The sequence below is a fragment of the Galleria mellonella genome, unplaced genomic scaffold (genome assembly GCF_026898425.1).
Source record: "Galleria mellonella isolate WM207_F2 unplaced genomic scaffold, CSIRO_AGI_GalMel_v1 utg1899, whole genome shotgun sequence".
NCBI classification, from domain to species: Eukaryota; Metazoa; Arthropoda; class Insecta; order Lepidoptera; family Pyralidae; genus Galleria; species Galleria mellonella.
Genome location: NW_026442027.1, coordinates 34,033 through 50,211, shown reverse-complemented (window position 1 = coordinate 50,211; position 16,179 = coordinate 34,033). Strand labels below are relative to the sequence as shown.

The window sequence follows — 16,179 nt, the reverse complement described above, 5'->3', positions numbered from 1 at the left end:
TTCTAGATGGCATATAAGGGTTAAAACATATTCCATATCAGATTTTAAGTTAGACTTTCAGATATACATCTGTGACAATCATATCCAATTCCGTACAGTAGTTTTTACATGATACTGAAATAAACTTGCAGATATAGACAAACAAACTTTTGAATACGAAAATGAATATGGTTATGTTCTTGTTATTTTAATTTGTGTTTTATTATTACGTATTATTTATTATTCCCAAAGAGGATTAACGTCAGGCAGGTGGCCGGTCGTAAAACTAAAAACCAAGTCTTTTTGTAATATGGAAAAAATCATATTACGCCGATCCCAAATTATTGGGATAAGGGTAAGAAGATATATAGACAAACAGAATTTTTGTTTTGTCATTTATTGGTCTGATTAAGACGCCCCGTATCAATTTCTCCTAAATATCTCCTGGTTTAGACATAGTATAGTTGTCATTTTATTACTAGTAAGGTATGATTACTTTCTATAGTTTGATTTGTTTTTACTCCAGGATTGTAAGGAAAACAGGCAAAAATCACAATTGCTTTCGGTGCTGCGATCTAAGAAAATATTACTACGCGTCATACTGATGGCGGCTTGTTTCTTCTGCGCCATCTTCGTGCACATCGGCACAGTGGTCAATTCAACCAACCTTTCGGGCAGCAAGTACGTTACGTTTATTGATTTCAGTAGTAATACAAGGTGGAAAGGGAATTATTGGCTTCCTCCTAAGGGAAAACAAGTCTAGGAACCAGAAGGAAAATAATCCTAAAATTAATAGAAATTAATCTTGGTAGGACACTTTCTTTAATATAATTTAACAAGTATCTATTGGTATCTATCTCCACTTATTTTCTAGATAGCTTATTATGAACGCTTAAAACCTGACAGTTTTACAGATTAAATTGCACTGCTTTGCGAATTGTACATAGAACCTGCCAGCGAATTGGCACTAAAGACATAGACAAAGCTTGCTTATAGTAATGTGCTTTCAACCTGTCAAGTATTTAAAAATTTGTGATAAGACCTTTGGTCAACTGGATTGCTTGAGTTTTAGTTCAGTTTTATAAATTGGATTAAAATATTAAGTTCTCTGGCTTGCTCTTGGTTAAAGTATATGTTTGCGGGATACTTGAGGATGAAGTCAAGTTAGTTAGCCCGTCGTAATTCACTAGGGATTAACCACGATAGCTTCCAGGGGATTGCATTGCTAAGAACAGGGACCATTAGGACTAGCAATTCATTCTCCCTTTTGGTTAAGTTCTGGATCTTGTACAACATATAGTCTTCGCATTGTTTGCAGGTACTTGAACTTCTCGCTGATGTTACTGGTGGCGGTGCCGACGCGGGCCGTCACCGCCTTCACACTCACCAGGTTCGGCCGGAAGACACCCATCTGCGCCGCATACTGTTTGTGCGCTATATTCTTTATAGCGTCTGTATTTGTGCCGAACTGTAAGGAAATAATCATTTCTTGTTGTAGTATACTTACTCTCTCCTCAATTATACAAATAAGTGTCATGTGATGGTAAACTTACACTCAGTGGCATACCATTTAAACAAGTACAAAACAATAATACTCCAAATACTTTAAGTATTTAGAGTATTATTAATCTTAAAGATCATACACGACAATATATAGAGAACGATTTCAAGGCATTAAGCAAGCAAGGCAGAAAGATACAATGTCGGCCCAATTAGCTTATACAACTGAGGCCTATGGGTCAATTATAAGCAAACGATCGAAAATATCCGTGCGATGTGTACAATAATAACTTAAGGATATCGAAGTAACTTTCGCGACTTTGTAGTGCATATTTGCGCTTGAGCGAACTGACGAATTTCATGTTCATCATCATTTCAGCCATTATCCGTTCACTGCTGGACATAAACTTCCTCTATAGACTCATGTTTATAGGCGACGGTTACAATTTTTTATCAGTTGTCAGTTTGTTTGCCATTCTAAGTTGAAAGGACGGTTCTGAGCCACCTGCATCTATTGACTCCCTGCAACGCATTTCAGGTCGTCACTCCATCTAGTAGGGGAGTCTTCCTACATTTTTCAAGAATTGTCAAGAATTTTTCTTCCCTTAATTTCATGTTATGATTAGTAAAAAATTGGGATCATGATCAGGGAAGATGATTTTCCTACCTTTATCCCAATCATTATTTGGGGTCGGCGGAATATGTTTTTTGTCAATATTATACAAAGATGTCTTATAGTTTTACGTCCGGCCGTCTGCCTGATGTCAATCCTCTTTGGAAAAAAATTGGGATATATTTCTCTACTTGGGCTTGTCCGTTGAATAGCTGGTAGGGATCATAGTGTATTCAGTGATGTTGATGTGTGCAGCGGCGCGGTGGCTGGGCGGCGTGTGGCCGCACGTGGCGGCGAGCATGTGCGCGAGCTACGGGCTGTTCTCGCTGACGGTGCTGGCGCTCGAGGTGTTCCCCACGCCGGCGCGCAACTCGCTCACCAACGCCGCCGCCACCGCCGGCCGCCTCGCCGCCGCGCTCGCGCCGCACGCGCCGCTGCTGGTAACCTCCTACACATTCACCTGCACATTCACCTTCACCTTCACCTTAACATTCATCTTCACATTCAGCTTCACCTTCACATTCAGCTTCACCTTCACCTTAACATTCATCTTCACATTCACCTTCACCTTCACATTCAGCTTCAAATTCACCTTCACCTTCAAATCCACCTTCATCTTCACATTCATCTTCACATTCACCTTCATCTTCACATTCACCTTCACCTTCAGATTCACCTTTTTTTAAAAGCAGGAGTTTTCAAAATTAAGATTTCTATCCGATATGAATGAAAGTTAAATAAAGGGAAGGATTATTCTACCCTCTAAAATCACATCAACCTCTCAAAGTATCCTATCTTGAGGACAATTTACCTCAGGCTAAAATATCCTGCTTTGTAAGGAACCAAGTTATGGACGTCTAGAGGCACAATCCCAAGCCAATTCTGAAAAGTTCTATAGGCGACAGTTACCACTGTCCGTCAAATTAGTCCTTAACTTAGTTGCCATTCGAAGTTGTATAAAAAAACTCCTTTTTATTTCTTTTCGAATGGAACCCGAGATCTCATTTAACAACATCTTATTTTGCTTGCCAAAAAGATTTTCTTTTTTAATGAATGCTAATGGAATGGTAACCTCGCCTGAGCTGTCAATATACGCTGGCGTAGCACCAGTGAGAGATGATAGGGGAGGATGAACTCAGATTAGTTAGCTCATTGTGACAAATATAATAGGAATTAATTACGATAGTTTCCAACAGGAACCGCGTGAAGTTCGACCTGACAGTGTATATTGCCTGTAGTAGGATTTAGTTCTCAATACTAATAATCCCTTGCCCTCCTGCTACAGATGTTGTCAAAAATAAACGATCTTAAGAAAACACAAGGTCAAATATATTGTCCCTGTATTGCGATTGATCAAATCAAAGATGTTGTAACTCAACGGTTTTTTTTATAGGTGAAAATGGTATTGTAACTCCGCCTGCGCTAACGGGATACGCTGGCGGGGTACCATTGAAGGGTGATAGATGAGAATGAAAACAGGCCAGTTAGTCGATCATGATGAATTCATTAGGAATTAACCATGATAGTTTCCAGAGGGACCTGCGTAGAGGTCGACCTGGTTGGGTATATTGCTAGCAATGGGACTCTCAGTCTCCATTACTAACAATCCCTTTCCCCCCAACTCGACGAGATTGTCCGTTCTAAGTATTTTTTCACGCTTCTTCAAATTTACAGGAGAAGTACATGACCGGTCTGACGAGTATAGTGTTCGGCCTGGTGGCCCTGGGGCCGGCCGCGTTGTCCCTGATGTTCCCGGACACGACCAACACTGACCTCCCGGACAGCGTGAACGACGCTGAGCGGCTGGGTGACGCGGACGTCGCCAGTGACCTGATCAAGTGTGAGGTAGACTTCAAGCCGGCAATAGTGGATCAACGATGATGAGAATAGGCACACAAGTTGCGTAGTAAAATTGATAAACAATGAATGAGTATACTTTATTTGCTTTACAAAAGAAATAAAGCAAGACAACTGTAACATAATGTAAACTTAAACGTCATTACTTTAGCTGTTATGTCTATGTCCACTACTGGACATAGGCCTCCCCTATAAGGGGGAGTTTGGCCAGTAGTTGCTATGCTTGGCAGGTGGATTGGCAACTGCAGTTTGGTTTTGGTAATGTTTTAAGAGTGACTCTTTTACCTATCTCTTAACCATTAAGTTCCTTTAGTCGTCTCATACGACAACTACAAGCAAGGAAGGGGTGGTCCATTCTATGCCGGGACCACACGGCAATCTATTAATGTATGTATTGATATTTAACTGGAATACCAGTATTACAACACTGCATACATCTTCCATTTTAACGAAATGGGGTATTCAGTGTATTGCAAATTTTTTTATACAACTTAGAATGGTGAACAAGCTGACGTCCCACCTGATGGTAAGTGGTAACCGTCGCCTATAGACATGAGCAGTACCATGGACATAACAGAGTATACTGTTTCGCCCATGATACCCCCCATGCGTTGCCATTCCTGAGGACTCAAATGTTATTCCTCTGTACCCAGTAAATTCACGCCATATCCGACCCTTCAAACCGAAACACAACTGCTTCACAGTAGAAACACGAATGGGCTATCCCATTCCTCTATAGGTACCCAAGCAAACGGCTTTTGTACAAAGTCCTCTGGTAAGGTATATTAATGATCCTGATGAAAACAGGATTAGTCTTAGAATAAGCGTTAAAATAATGTTTCATCCTATCATATCAGCCTTTAACTGTCCACTGCTGAACATAAGCCTCCCCCTTTGGGGGGTTTTGGGATTAACAACCACAGTTAGGCTTTAGAGATGTTTTAAGAGGGACGCTGCTGCCCATCCCTCGACCTCCTTTCATTGCCACTTACGACACCCACGGGAAGGGAAGGGGTGGCTATTCTATGCCGGGATCACGCGGCTTAATTAAACAAAATAATTACAAATAATAATTATATTTCGCAAATCAAGTAAAACAGCGAGGTATGCGTACCTCGTGACAGTTGCAATGTCTCATTTTTAGGTTGCCTTCTTAGAGATGTAAGAAGACGTAGTTACCTTAGAATATTCAACTGATGTCTGTGATTTATTACGCTTTGATCGACCGGTCGAACGTTTATAAGTAGTTCAATTCTACATGTAGATAATCTCGAATTTATTAACTAGCTAGCTATAATAAGAAATTTTGTAATAATCTATTAATATTTATTATTACTAAGTTAAATTAAATACGCAATATTTTGTATAATTTTTATTTGTGTAATATTTTTTTCTCAAACATGCTTGAAAATGTGAGCATTATTTTGACAATCTTCTTCAAAACAAATCAAACTTGCCTTACTGGCCAGACACATGCGGGCGGCGGCCGGCAAAAGTTGTATGAAAATCCATATCTGTCGTGTTTTGCGGCCAGATAAATTACTATGTAAACTCATATCTGTCCTGTAATTTAAAAATTGAATGACCTTTTACTTCGAAACATGGCTACCAAGGAGGTAACTAATACAAGGTTTTATTTAAATTTCGAACTGGCTTGCAAATAGAAAGCTGTTTATTGAAAAAAAAAAACATTATGGCCCGTGAAAAATTATTATTGTTCGTTATTCGTCATTGAACTTAAAAAGTAAAATTGTGTTTTTGATTTCCGCGCATTGTTTGAGAAAAGTACTATAGAAGCCTTGGCCACAAGTAGGCATTGATAAACTCACGTATGTGTGCCTCGGCTACGCCTCGGCCCACATTTGCACGTTCGTCCATCAATGCTTCAGTTGCTGGCCGCTGCAGTAATGAACTATTACCAGTATGAATAAATAAAATTTCTGAAATATTAATTATTTATAATTGTTATATAAAATTTTTTAGTACTTAAGTATATTTGTAAAGCATTTGATATTATTTTTTAATATTAACGTGTGCATTTGATGTTAATAAAATAAAACAATATAAATAATAAAATGTGTTTTATATTGCACTAGCGATGGAATGGAATAGAATGGTAAACCGCCTGTGCTATCGGTGTACGTCGACGAGGCACCAACGTGTAATGATAGGTGAGTGGACCAGTTAGCTCATTGTAATTGATTCGAAAAGAATTAACTACGAGAATTTCCAGGTGGAACCGCTTAGAAGTCGATCTGATAGAGTATATTGCTAGCAATGAGACAGGTTTTTTTTAATACATGATAATGGAATGGTAGCCCCGTCTGCACTAACGGTATACCCCGACGGAGCATCAGTGAGGGATGATAGGTGAGAATGAAAAAGCATGTTAGTTAGCTCATCGTGATAAATACATTTGGAATTCAGCACGATAGTTTCTAGGGGGGACCACGTGGAGGTAGACCTAAAAGGATTTATTGTTAACTATGGGACTAGTAGTCCACATTACTAATAATCCCTTCCCCCCACAATGAGACTGTTACACTCCATTACTAACAATTACTTTTTCTCGAATTTTGTAGTGGTCACAACTAAATTTATAAGACACCTACCTAGACAGATAGATAGATAATTTATTTGCATTACTTGCAGCATACAAATTATAACATATACATAAAAAGCGAGATAACATAAATGATTAAAAAAAAAATACACAAAGCCAAGTACTATTTCCTTATGCGTGTGTCATAACAATACAAAATGGCCACAACTCAGTTTATTGCTTCGCCCACAAAAGAGCAAAGCACTGATATTCTGTTGCGGCCAAAGGGAATAGGGTAACAATAAAACAATACTATCAGATTATCCGTACAATAAAAAGGTAGATATACAGTAAACAGGCAGATATGATAGTTTATCTAGCAGACAAATGGAACCTACATATATCTAATAGTAAGAATTCAAGTACATCTCTTGTAAATATAGGTAAATATAGGTAAATATAGGCACCTTGACAACAAATAATATTTATATTCAATAATAAATGCTGTTATTCAATATAATTTATGGATAAGTAATTATTTGCGTGTCAGAATTTCACTTGAGTAAATAGTGACAAAATGGTGGAACCAATTATTGTCAATGTCGCAAAATATAAAATTTTAATAGTTGTAACTATGTGCGACTTTACTAATTATTCGACTGAGCGATTTAATCGAATTATTCGAATGATTTTGAAATTATTCGATTATTAATTTCATTCGACTACTAATTGAATTCATTATACGCTTTTACTCATAACTTCATTAGTAGTTGTTGATGCACGAATCGCTACGAACATAGCCGAGTCAATCCGATTGGTGAAATATCTTTTTTTGATAATGGCCAAGAGTGTTGCCAATTTATTTTTAGTAACTTATTTATCCGACTTTATTGCTACTTGTTATCTCCTAAAATTGTCCCCCGTATACATTTCATTCTCATTGTATGACGTTACATTTTCACAGTAAGGCAGTCATATTGATTAAAGCAATCTTTTTAAAGCAAACTTAAGGTAATGGGGAGAAGGGATTGTTAGTAATAGGGAGTGTAGTCGCCATTGCTATCAATATACCCTATCAGAGCGACCTCCACGTGGTTCCATCTGGTAACTGTCGTGATTAATTTATCGTTGAATTCTTCACGATGGGCTAACTGACCTGCCTTTTCATCCACACCTATTACCCCTCAATGGTACTCCGCCAATGTATACCGATAGCGCAAACGGGTTATCGTGCTATTTTCACTCATTAAAAAAAACGTTAAGATAATGGACTAATTTTCTGTAATTCTTGTTGAATTTACGATGGGCCAACTGCGTATAATATACCGATAGCGCAGGCGGGATTACTATCCCATTTTCACACATTAAAAAGAACTATGCTGCCATTGATTTTAATAACAGGATAGTAATTTAATACATTTCAACAATTTAAAATCTAATGTTAGACCGTCAGTGTAGGTCAATAATAAATAATATAAACAAATAAACGTTTTTAATACACCTAAACTAATATTTACAACGAATGTAGACAGGAATATACGAGTAATAATGCTAATCAGAAGTTGGATGTCAGGTAGACGTCTGCCGCTTGGACTTTGGTTTGCCGATCGCCTCCGCCTCCTCCAGAGTGTCCGGCATCTTGGTGCCGAGGGTCTCGGGCTGCGTGAGCACCAGGCACCCGGAGATCAGGCCCATCCCGCCGAACATCAGGTTTGGGATCCCGTGCCAGTAATTATCCGCCTGGAATATTTAATGGTAAAGTTTTAAGTTTAAAAGAGCGTATCGTAAAACAACATCACATTTTTTTGGAATTTTAAACAAATTAAATTTTTTTTTTTGGAAAGTACATGAACATTAAATTATTTTATTTTGAACATTAGATTATTGCGAGCCAAAATAACTTTTTTATAATTACATCACCGGTGATATAATTTTGAATAAGAATAATAATTTTACTAAATGACATGAAATAAATATAGTAATATTCCAAATTTCCATCTCTAGATAACACAAGTAATCAGGGGGGAAAGGGATTGTTAGTAATGGGGTCTAACAGTCCCAATACATCATATCAGGTCGATACTCACGCGGTTCCCCCTTAAAACCATCGTGGTTAATTCTTGTCGAATTCTTCACGATGCGCCGACTGACCTGTTTACATCCTCACCTATCGTCTGTCACTGGTTGCCTGCTAGCGTATACCGATACCACAGGCAGGGTTACGATTCCGTTATCATCTTATAAAGAAAACACAAGTACTCACTAATAGGGGAGTGAGCGGTGCGGTGATAGACCCGAGCCTGCCTATCATGGAGGAGAAGGCTAGCAGCGTGTGCCGATACTGCGTGGGGTACAGCTCCGAGGTGAAGAGGTACAGCGACGTGAACACTATCGAGATGCCGAACTTGCCCAGCAGGAATAGCACTAGCCTCACCGTGGTCAGGTCTGGGGCAAAGACGACAAATGCTTATTGTCTAGTTCCTAATAATATAAACTATCCTAGATCGAGGATCAGGCAATTGGTGTGATTGTGAAATACAGCGTGTTCTTCTTTTTTATTTTTACAACACAGGGGGCAAACTAGCATGCGGCTCAACTGATGGTAAGTGACTACCGCCGCCCATGATCACCCGCAATACCAAAGGCATTGCAGTTGTGCTGCCAGCCTTGTAAAAATGAATATGCTCTTTTTTTAAAGGTTATAATGTCGTATCAGTTCGGAAATACTGCTGATGAAAGTTGATTAAAAAAATGGTTGTGCGTGGAAGAAGATGCCTTGATAAATGCATGGTGAACGACGACGACGACGATGTCACTCATCCAGATGGTTGGGATGGCACTTTAGTATGTGGCGGGTTGTACGGTTGTGAAAATCAGGAGCATGTATCAATTCGAACAATTCCTCAAAGCATTCCCCATGATAAATTTGGTAGAAGATGGACAGAGATGCAACATCTCTTTCTTAATATGTAATGTATACTTATTTACAGCTTGTCTGATGGTAAACGGTTACTATAACCTATGAATGCTTGCAACACTGTGAGTGTAACGTGCGCATTGCCGATCCTGAAAAAATCTTAATATACCCTTTTTGAAAAACTTCATACTATAGTTTCTAAGGAAAATCTCGGCAAGGAGCTTATTCTACAGCCTGAGTGTTCGCGGGAAAAAGTTCCTTTGAAACCGCACTGTACGTGACCATTTAAGATCAAGTGTGCATGCTAAATATGTTGAGCGAAATAAATTACATTCACATTGTTAATATCAATGATGATTGATAAGTGATTGATGATGATACATTGGACAAAACTACGAGTAATTTTTAGAAGCAACATACATTTTTCTTCCGAGCGAAGATGCAGTGAGCTACTAATCCTAATAATATTCGAAAATGGGTCATGTTCAGCAAATATGACTCCTGTCTATCTGTCTTTTTGGGGGGCCTTCCAAATTTTCTTTCAATTTATAGGTCTCAGAGAAGCAGATATATCCGAAATATACGAGTAGAAGCGACTTTTTATAAAATACTTTCTGAAAAAATCATTTTTTCTGAAAATTCGAAACCAATAAAGTTCATCGACATTAGACAATGATCTCACTTGCTGAAAATCATCCATATAGGAAAGTTTGAGAGGTTTTGCCAATAGTTGATATGATTGGCAGGCGGGTTTGCAACCGCAGTTAGGCTCTGGTGATGTTTAAAAGAACGCTACTGCTTTGTCTTATGACACTCACGGCAAAAGTTTGTTATTTACTATAAGTTAGTTATTTAATATAAGTTTATTAGTTATCTATGTAAATTGAACTAACTAAACAAATTAATTTAATACTGATGAAATTTTGTTGAAAGAGTTTTGTTGGAAGAGAATTCTTTTAGAGTTAAGTTCGCCTTTGAACATTTGATTACCTCTGTCATATTTTTATGTATAATTAGTGTGTACAATAAAGTATTAAATAAAAATAAATAAATAAACATAACATATTGATTCATGTAAGTAAAGCCGCAAGAAATAGCTAGTATTCAAATAAAAATGGAAAATACGTGATTATAAGATTATTTGTACAATCACTAGATAGTTTTTATCGTTCGAAATCGAATTATTAGAAACAATGGTAACACGACCTTCAATAACAATGAAAGACAATATGACGTCCTTACTGATATAATAAATGTTAGAGTTTGTTTGTTCTATCTTAACAGCTCAACCAATTGCTATGAAATTTAGTGTACAGGTACTGTTTGCCTTACCAGAGGGAGACTTTGTACAAAAGTCGATTGCTTGGGTACCTCTGTCCCATTCGTGTTTCAACCGTAAAGTAGTTGTGTTTGCATGGCTGTGTTTCGGTTTGAAGGGTGGGATACGGCGTAAATTTACAGTGTACAGAGGAATAACACCTGAGTCCTCAGGAATGGCAACGCATGGGGGGTATCATGGGCAAAACAGTATACTCTGTTATGTCCATGGTACTGCTCATGTCTATAGGCAACGGTTACTACTTTCCATCAGGTGGGCCGTCAGCTTGTTTGCCATTCTAAGTTGTATAAAAAAAATAATAATAGGCGTTTACGAATAGTGATTATTTTTCAATATCAAATGTTCTCAATACTTGTGGTTGGCAACATATTTATCATTTATTCTTTTAAATTTCACTATAAAATCTGTCACTGTTTGTTACACAGTAAAAATTATTATTAATACTGAAAATATGAAAGTATGTTTGTATGGTTACCTTATAGCATCTTAAGGGCTCAAGCAATCATGAAATTTAATACACATATATAGTATTTGAGATAGAGGAGGACAATGACTATTTTTTTTTATCCTGGTGAATCAAGGGTTTACAGTTATGCGGACGTAGTTACGGGTAATAACTAGTATAGAATATAAATTGTAGTAACACAAACTTACCACTGGAAACAAATACGAAAGCGATATTGAAGGCTGCGCTCAGAAAGAAACCACTGGACAGTGTGATTTTCCTACCGACTCTGTCCAAAATGAGGACGGCCGTGAAGAAGCCGGGGATCTCGATGGCGCACGTCAGTATGAAGTTGAGGTACATATTGGTGCCAACGAGAGCGGTGGAGTTGATTGACAGTCCGTAATACACGAACGTGGTTGTGATCCACCAGATGGGCGTAGTGCACACGCGGCGAAGCAGAACCCGGGATTTGATGATGGTTTTAATTAAACCATAATCGTTGCCCTGCAAACAAATGTGGTATAAATTGCCAAATTATAGTAAGTAAAAAGTTCTTATTTTTACCCACTTTAACCACATTAGAAGAACAACGTGTTTTATTTTTAGTGTACAAAGGTAAATTCATAATCTTCTCATACAAAAATAGTGGTCAGTTCTTTTGGATGCCTTTTCCAAAATTTTGATAAAAAAAAAATAAACTTTAAAATCAAAATAACAACACAGTACCTCAGTAACTGGTGGCGGTGGTGGTGGATTCATTAACGAATGCATAGATTTCTCACTGATCTGTTTTTTATTGACTCTCGCTACTTTTTCTAATACTTCTTTTGCTTCATCGTATTTCTTTTTTGAGAGGAGCCACCTTACGCTCTCGGAGAGGAGCCAGTAGTAGGAGATAATCAGGAAGCACGGGATATGAAGAGTCATGATCATGTACCGCCACGGTTGTACTAACCAGGCCACAAGTCCTAGCACCACTTGTCCGATAGCAAACATAGAGGCACAAGTTGCACTTGTCACTACGCGATACTTCGGGCCGACAAGTTCAGTTGCTGAAAATATTATAATATGTTGAAGAAATTAATACATCTCATTCATTTCAATAATATCCAGATATTATGAAAAGAATTAGAAGCTACGAGAATTAAACGATGCGTTACAAAAACAAAGACATAGAAGATTTACTCAAAAAATTACCAAATATATAGGCAGAGCTATAAGTTCCGGCGCCAACTGTGGTCTGCAAGAGCTGAAGAACAAGATACATGGGGTAGTTGACGGAGAAGGCACGGATAAGACCAACCAGAGCCAAGTTGAAGACACTGAGAGTAAGCGCCAGTCTTCGTCCCCAGCGGTCCGAAATGAAGCCTATGATGGGGAGGACTAATAGTGTGCCAACGCTGTTTAGAGTACCAGCTAATACTCTTAAGTTGTCTTTGCAGCCCAAATTGAACTGAAAAACAAATTGTTAAACGTTATCATCATGTTGGATCATTATCATTACATTTTTAAACATGGACCTCAAGTCTCAAACAAGAGGACAGATATCAAATCAACTCATTACAATCCAATAAGTGAATAATCGTTTTATGAAAGCACTAGATCTAACCTGATGATATTTCCACAAACTTTAGTTCTTATTAGTGGACTAATTTTTAAAATTTCATCCTTTTACATCCATCAGTTTAGGATCTGCCAGTCTGTCAGAAATAATACAGAATGGCCATGTTCCAAAATAGAAATTTTAGTCATACAACTTGAGAAAGTACTTACATCATACACGACAGAGTTGTCTTTCTCGTAAACAAAGCTCTCACATTCGAGTGTTCTGGATTGTTCAAACAAATAAGCAGGGCAGTAGTCCAAGGATCCGTTTCCAATTTGCGAGGACTCGAAGCGTTCGCATCTAGTGTTATTGGGCATCGCATTAGAGAGCCAATCTGGTTCGAATACAGCATTTTCAGACGTTTCACCGCATTCTGGGATCATGCATCTGAATTTTTTTATATAAAACCATCATTGGCAATTAAGTATATTCTACGCAAACGATGCGTGTACTAAGTGTGTACTGTAGCCCATGAAGAAACATTTTAAAGACCTTTTAACAAAGATACGTCATAGATAATATAGAGTATTATTAATATTATCTTTAGGAATTAGCTTGCTTATGAGTTCATATCACAAGCTAAACTTTCACTGGAGTACTGTCGTCAATCCGCGTAGTTTCTCTTTAAATCAGACTAAAAGATCCAAATGTTTATTTAGGAGCTCCAAGCATAATTAGATTAGACTTCACTTACGAGGCTGCATTTGTCACTTATACAGTGTTTTTTATCGAGAAATAAGGTACCGCATTATTAAGTTGAGTATTCAGAATTTTTATAGATACCTAACTGGTTTTGTTGTCTTAATGATGTCTGATCAATTCGATATTTTGATAATGGAGGTTTTTAAAATTTTTGGACACTTTATAGGATTTTATTTCAAAACTACAGGCCTGTATAAAAAATTTAATTTCCTTAGCGGTGACTACGCAAGTTTCAATGAGATAAATTTTAAATATAAATTGTCAAAATGAAATACTCTTGTCAGTTGAATTGCCACTCCATTAGAAGTTATTTTAATTTCGAATAAGTGTATACTTGTAAAATTACAACTTCATATGAATCACTCATAACAACAAAGTTAACAAAGTTGATAACCCCAATTTGATATTGTACATTTGCGGTCTAGCATAATTTATCATATACCTATATATGTGTCAATTGGTAACTATTTATCAAAAATTTTTTAGTTTTATAACATTTTGTTATATATTAAAACTAGTAATACAAGTAATTCAACTTCGCTCGCGTGTGCTAATTTATCTGTAATTATATGCCAATATAGGGAAATATTTTGTTAAGAGAGGGACTGGCTGAAAACCAGGGCTGTGCCGCTGTTCATATTGCGCTGGAACGCTTACAGAATCAGCTGAGCCGGTGCCTTTTGCCTAGTATGAGACACTTCTTGTATATGTATTTTCTATGTTTTATATTGTGATTGTGAATACATTATTCTAAATACATATTAAGTGCTTAGCTACAAAGTGAATATAAATTTTCTTGCAAAATATCGTGTTGTCTGACAGTCAATCAGTAAGTATAATACGAGTATTTTCTAAATACAACGGGACAATCTTTGATAAAATCACAACTCATACAGATAGTAACAAATACTTGAAACATCGTATAAAGAATCGGAACAACGGACAAGACTAATAATGCAAGTTAAACAGATAAAAACTTTTTATAAGAAAATGTATAAAAACAATGCAGATTATTCTAAATGCTAACTATAAAAATGGCCTAAAAATTACAATAGGTACTTAATTAATAAAAAAAAAAAGAAATCGTTTAAATCTTAAGAAGTTAATTAATACGACAGAAAATTAATCATCAATAATGTCACTAATCTTTGTAATTAGTTCCTAATTTATTTTCACAAAATCTCACAAAAAATACCTGTGCGGTATAGCCGCAGCCGAAAAGATATATTCGCTCATGAACGCCGACATGATCATCGGCACCGAGATCAGCATGATCATGCGCACTTGGAACCTGCCGAACTGGCCGAGCTCGTTGATGAGCAGGTCGTCCAAATCTATCGGCTTCTCCGCCACACTGCCTTTCCTGGCCATCCTATTGCTTCCAGTTACACTGGGTCTGTCCGACATTACACTTCCCTTTCGACTTTCAGCCATCTCCACCCGTTTGCTGTGTTGATACAAACGTGCGGGGCGAACAAGGAGCTAGTTCTGTTTGTTTTGTATTCTATTACGTATAATGAAATGTACTCGTTTCTGATAACGCCCAATTATAATTGATATTAATCTTAATCATGTATCGTACGGGATTGTGAAAACCAGTGATGTGCGACACAAAATTACGACAGTGTTAATGGGACACGACGACGGAAGTGCGCCAAGGTCCTGACCCAATGATAATGCGAGTAGCACGCTGCGCTGTAAGGAACAAGAGTTCTTTCAACTGTGATTATACTCATGAAATTGGTTTCATGTTTTATATTTGGGTATCAGGGTCTTATTTCGATTTACTTTTTGACGAAATACCGCGAACATAAAACAAAAAATCAATCAATTCTATTATTGTTATCGGGTATGATTTTGGAGTTCAGATTAAAATTTGATCTGGCAAACATTTCTATGATAGTTATCTTAATATATTCTCTATTTGCATAATTTTATATCTCTATTTTTTTCCCGTAGGTGCTATGCTTGGCGGGCGGGTTGGCAACCGCAGTTAGGCTTCAGTGATTTTTTTAAGAGGGACGCTACTGCCCATTCCCCCACCATAAGCTCCCTTATATAACATTATTATTAATGCCTTATTTAATGTCAATGCGGACCATCCCTCGACCATTAGGTTCCTTTTAGCAAGTAATTATTATTGGTTAACTTCATGAGCAATTCGCAATCTGACAATACAAAATTTTATTTCTTTAAAGTTGTTCACTTTTTGCGTTGCAGTTGCAGAATTACCAAGAGCAAATGAGTAGTAGTTCTATACCTGTGACGCGGCGGTAGACATGTTGTTTTGTGTAAATGAGGTCTGAGTTTCGATTCTCGGTTGGGCTAATTTAAGAAATGAACTCTTCTTTCCTTAAATTAGCCCAGCCGAGAATGGAGCGGGAGGAGGATTGTTAGTAATGGGGAATACCAGTCCAATTGTTAACAATATACCTTGTCAGGTCAACTTTTACGTGGTCCCCTTTAGAAACCATCGTGCTAAATTCCAAGTCTATTCATCACGATGGGTTCACTGTTGATGATTAAATATGTTGATGTAAGCGAGTGCTGTGAAACGTGATAATAATCGAACCATAGTATTTGAGACAATCAAAGTGAAACTGTACAAGCAGTACACGAGTGGCATTAGCGATAATATTCTTTTGCGCATTTTAATTTAATCTTATCTAAGTATTG

At 37.4% G+C, this 16,179-nt stretch overlaps 1 protein-coding gene and 1 pseudogene across 2 annotated transcripts; one reads left to right on the top strand and one right to left on the bottom strand.

Annotated features, from left to right (window-relative positions):
* Nucleotides 1-5,965, top strand: part of LOC113509489 (organic cation transporter protein-like) — a 34,786-nt pseudogene extending 28,821 nt beyond the window's left edge.
* A 2,001-nt stretch (nt 5,966-7,966) lies between these two features.
* Nucleotides 7,967-15,006, bottom strand: LOC113509487 (organic cation transporter protein-like). 2 transcript variants are annotated; one of them, XM_052894019.1, is made up of 7 exons: nt 14,699-15,006; nt 12,969-13,101; nt 12,393-12,648; nt 11,922-12,247; nt 11,402-11,699; nt 8,755-8,936; nt 7,967-8,231 (listed from the first exon to the last, which is right to left on the bottom strand). In XM_052894019.1, exons 1-7 carry the CDS (start codon nt 14,935-14,937, stop codon nt 8,061-8,063), a joined length of 1,605 nt encoding a protein of 534 aa, XP_052749979.1. In that variant the 5' UTR covers nt 14,938-15,006; the 3' UTR covers nt 7,967-8,060. The 2 variants fall into 2 exon arrangements, with proteins under 2 accessions (XP_052749979.1, XP_026748624.2); XM_026892823.3 differs by having other exon boundaries at nt 12,969-13,188; nt 14,699-15,005.
* Between the last annotated feature and the right edge of the window lie 1,173 nt (nt 15,007-16,179).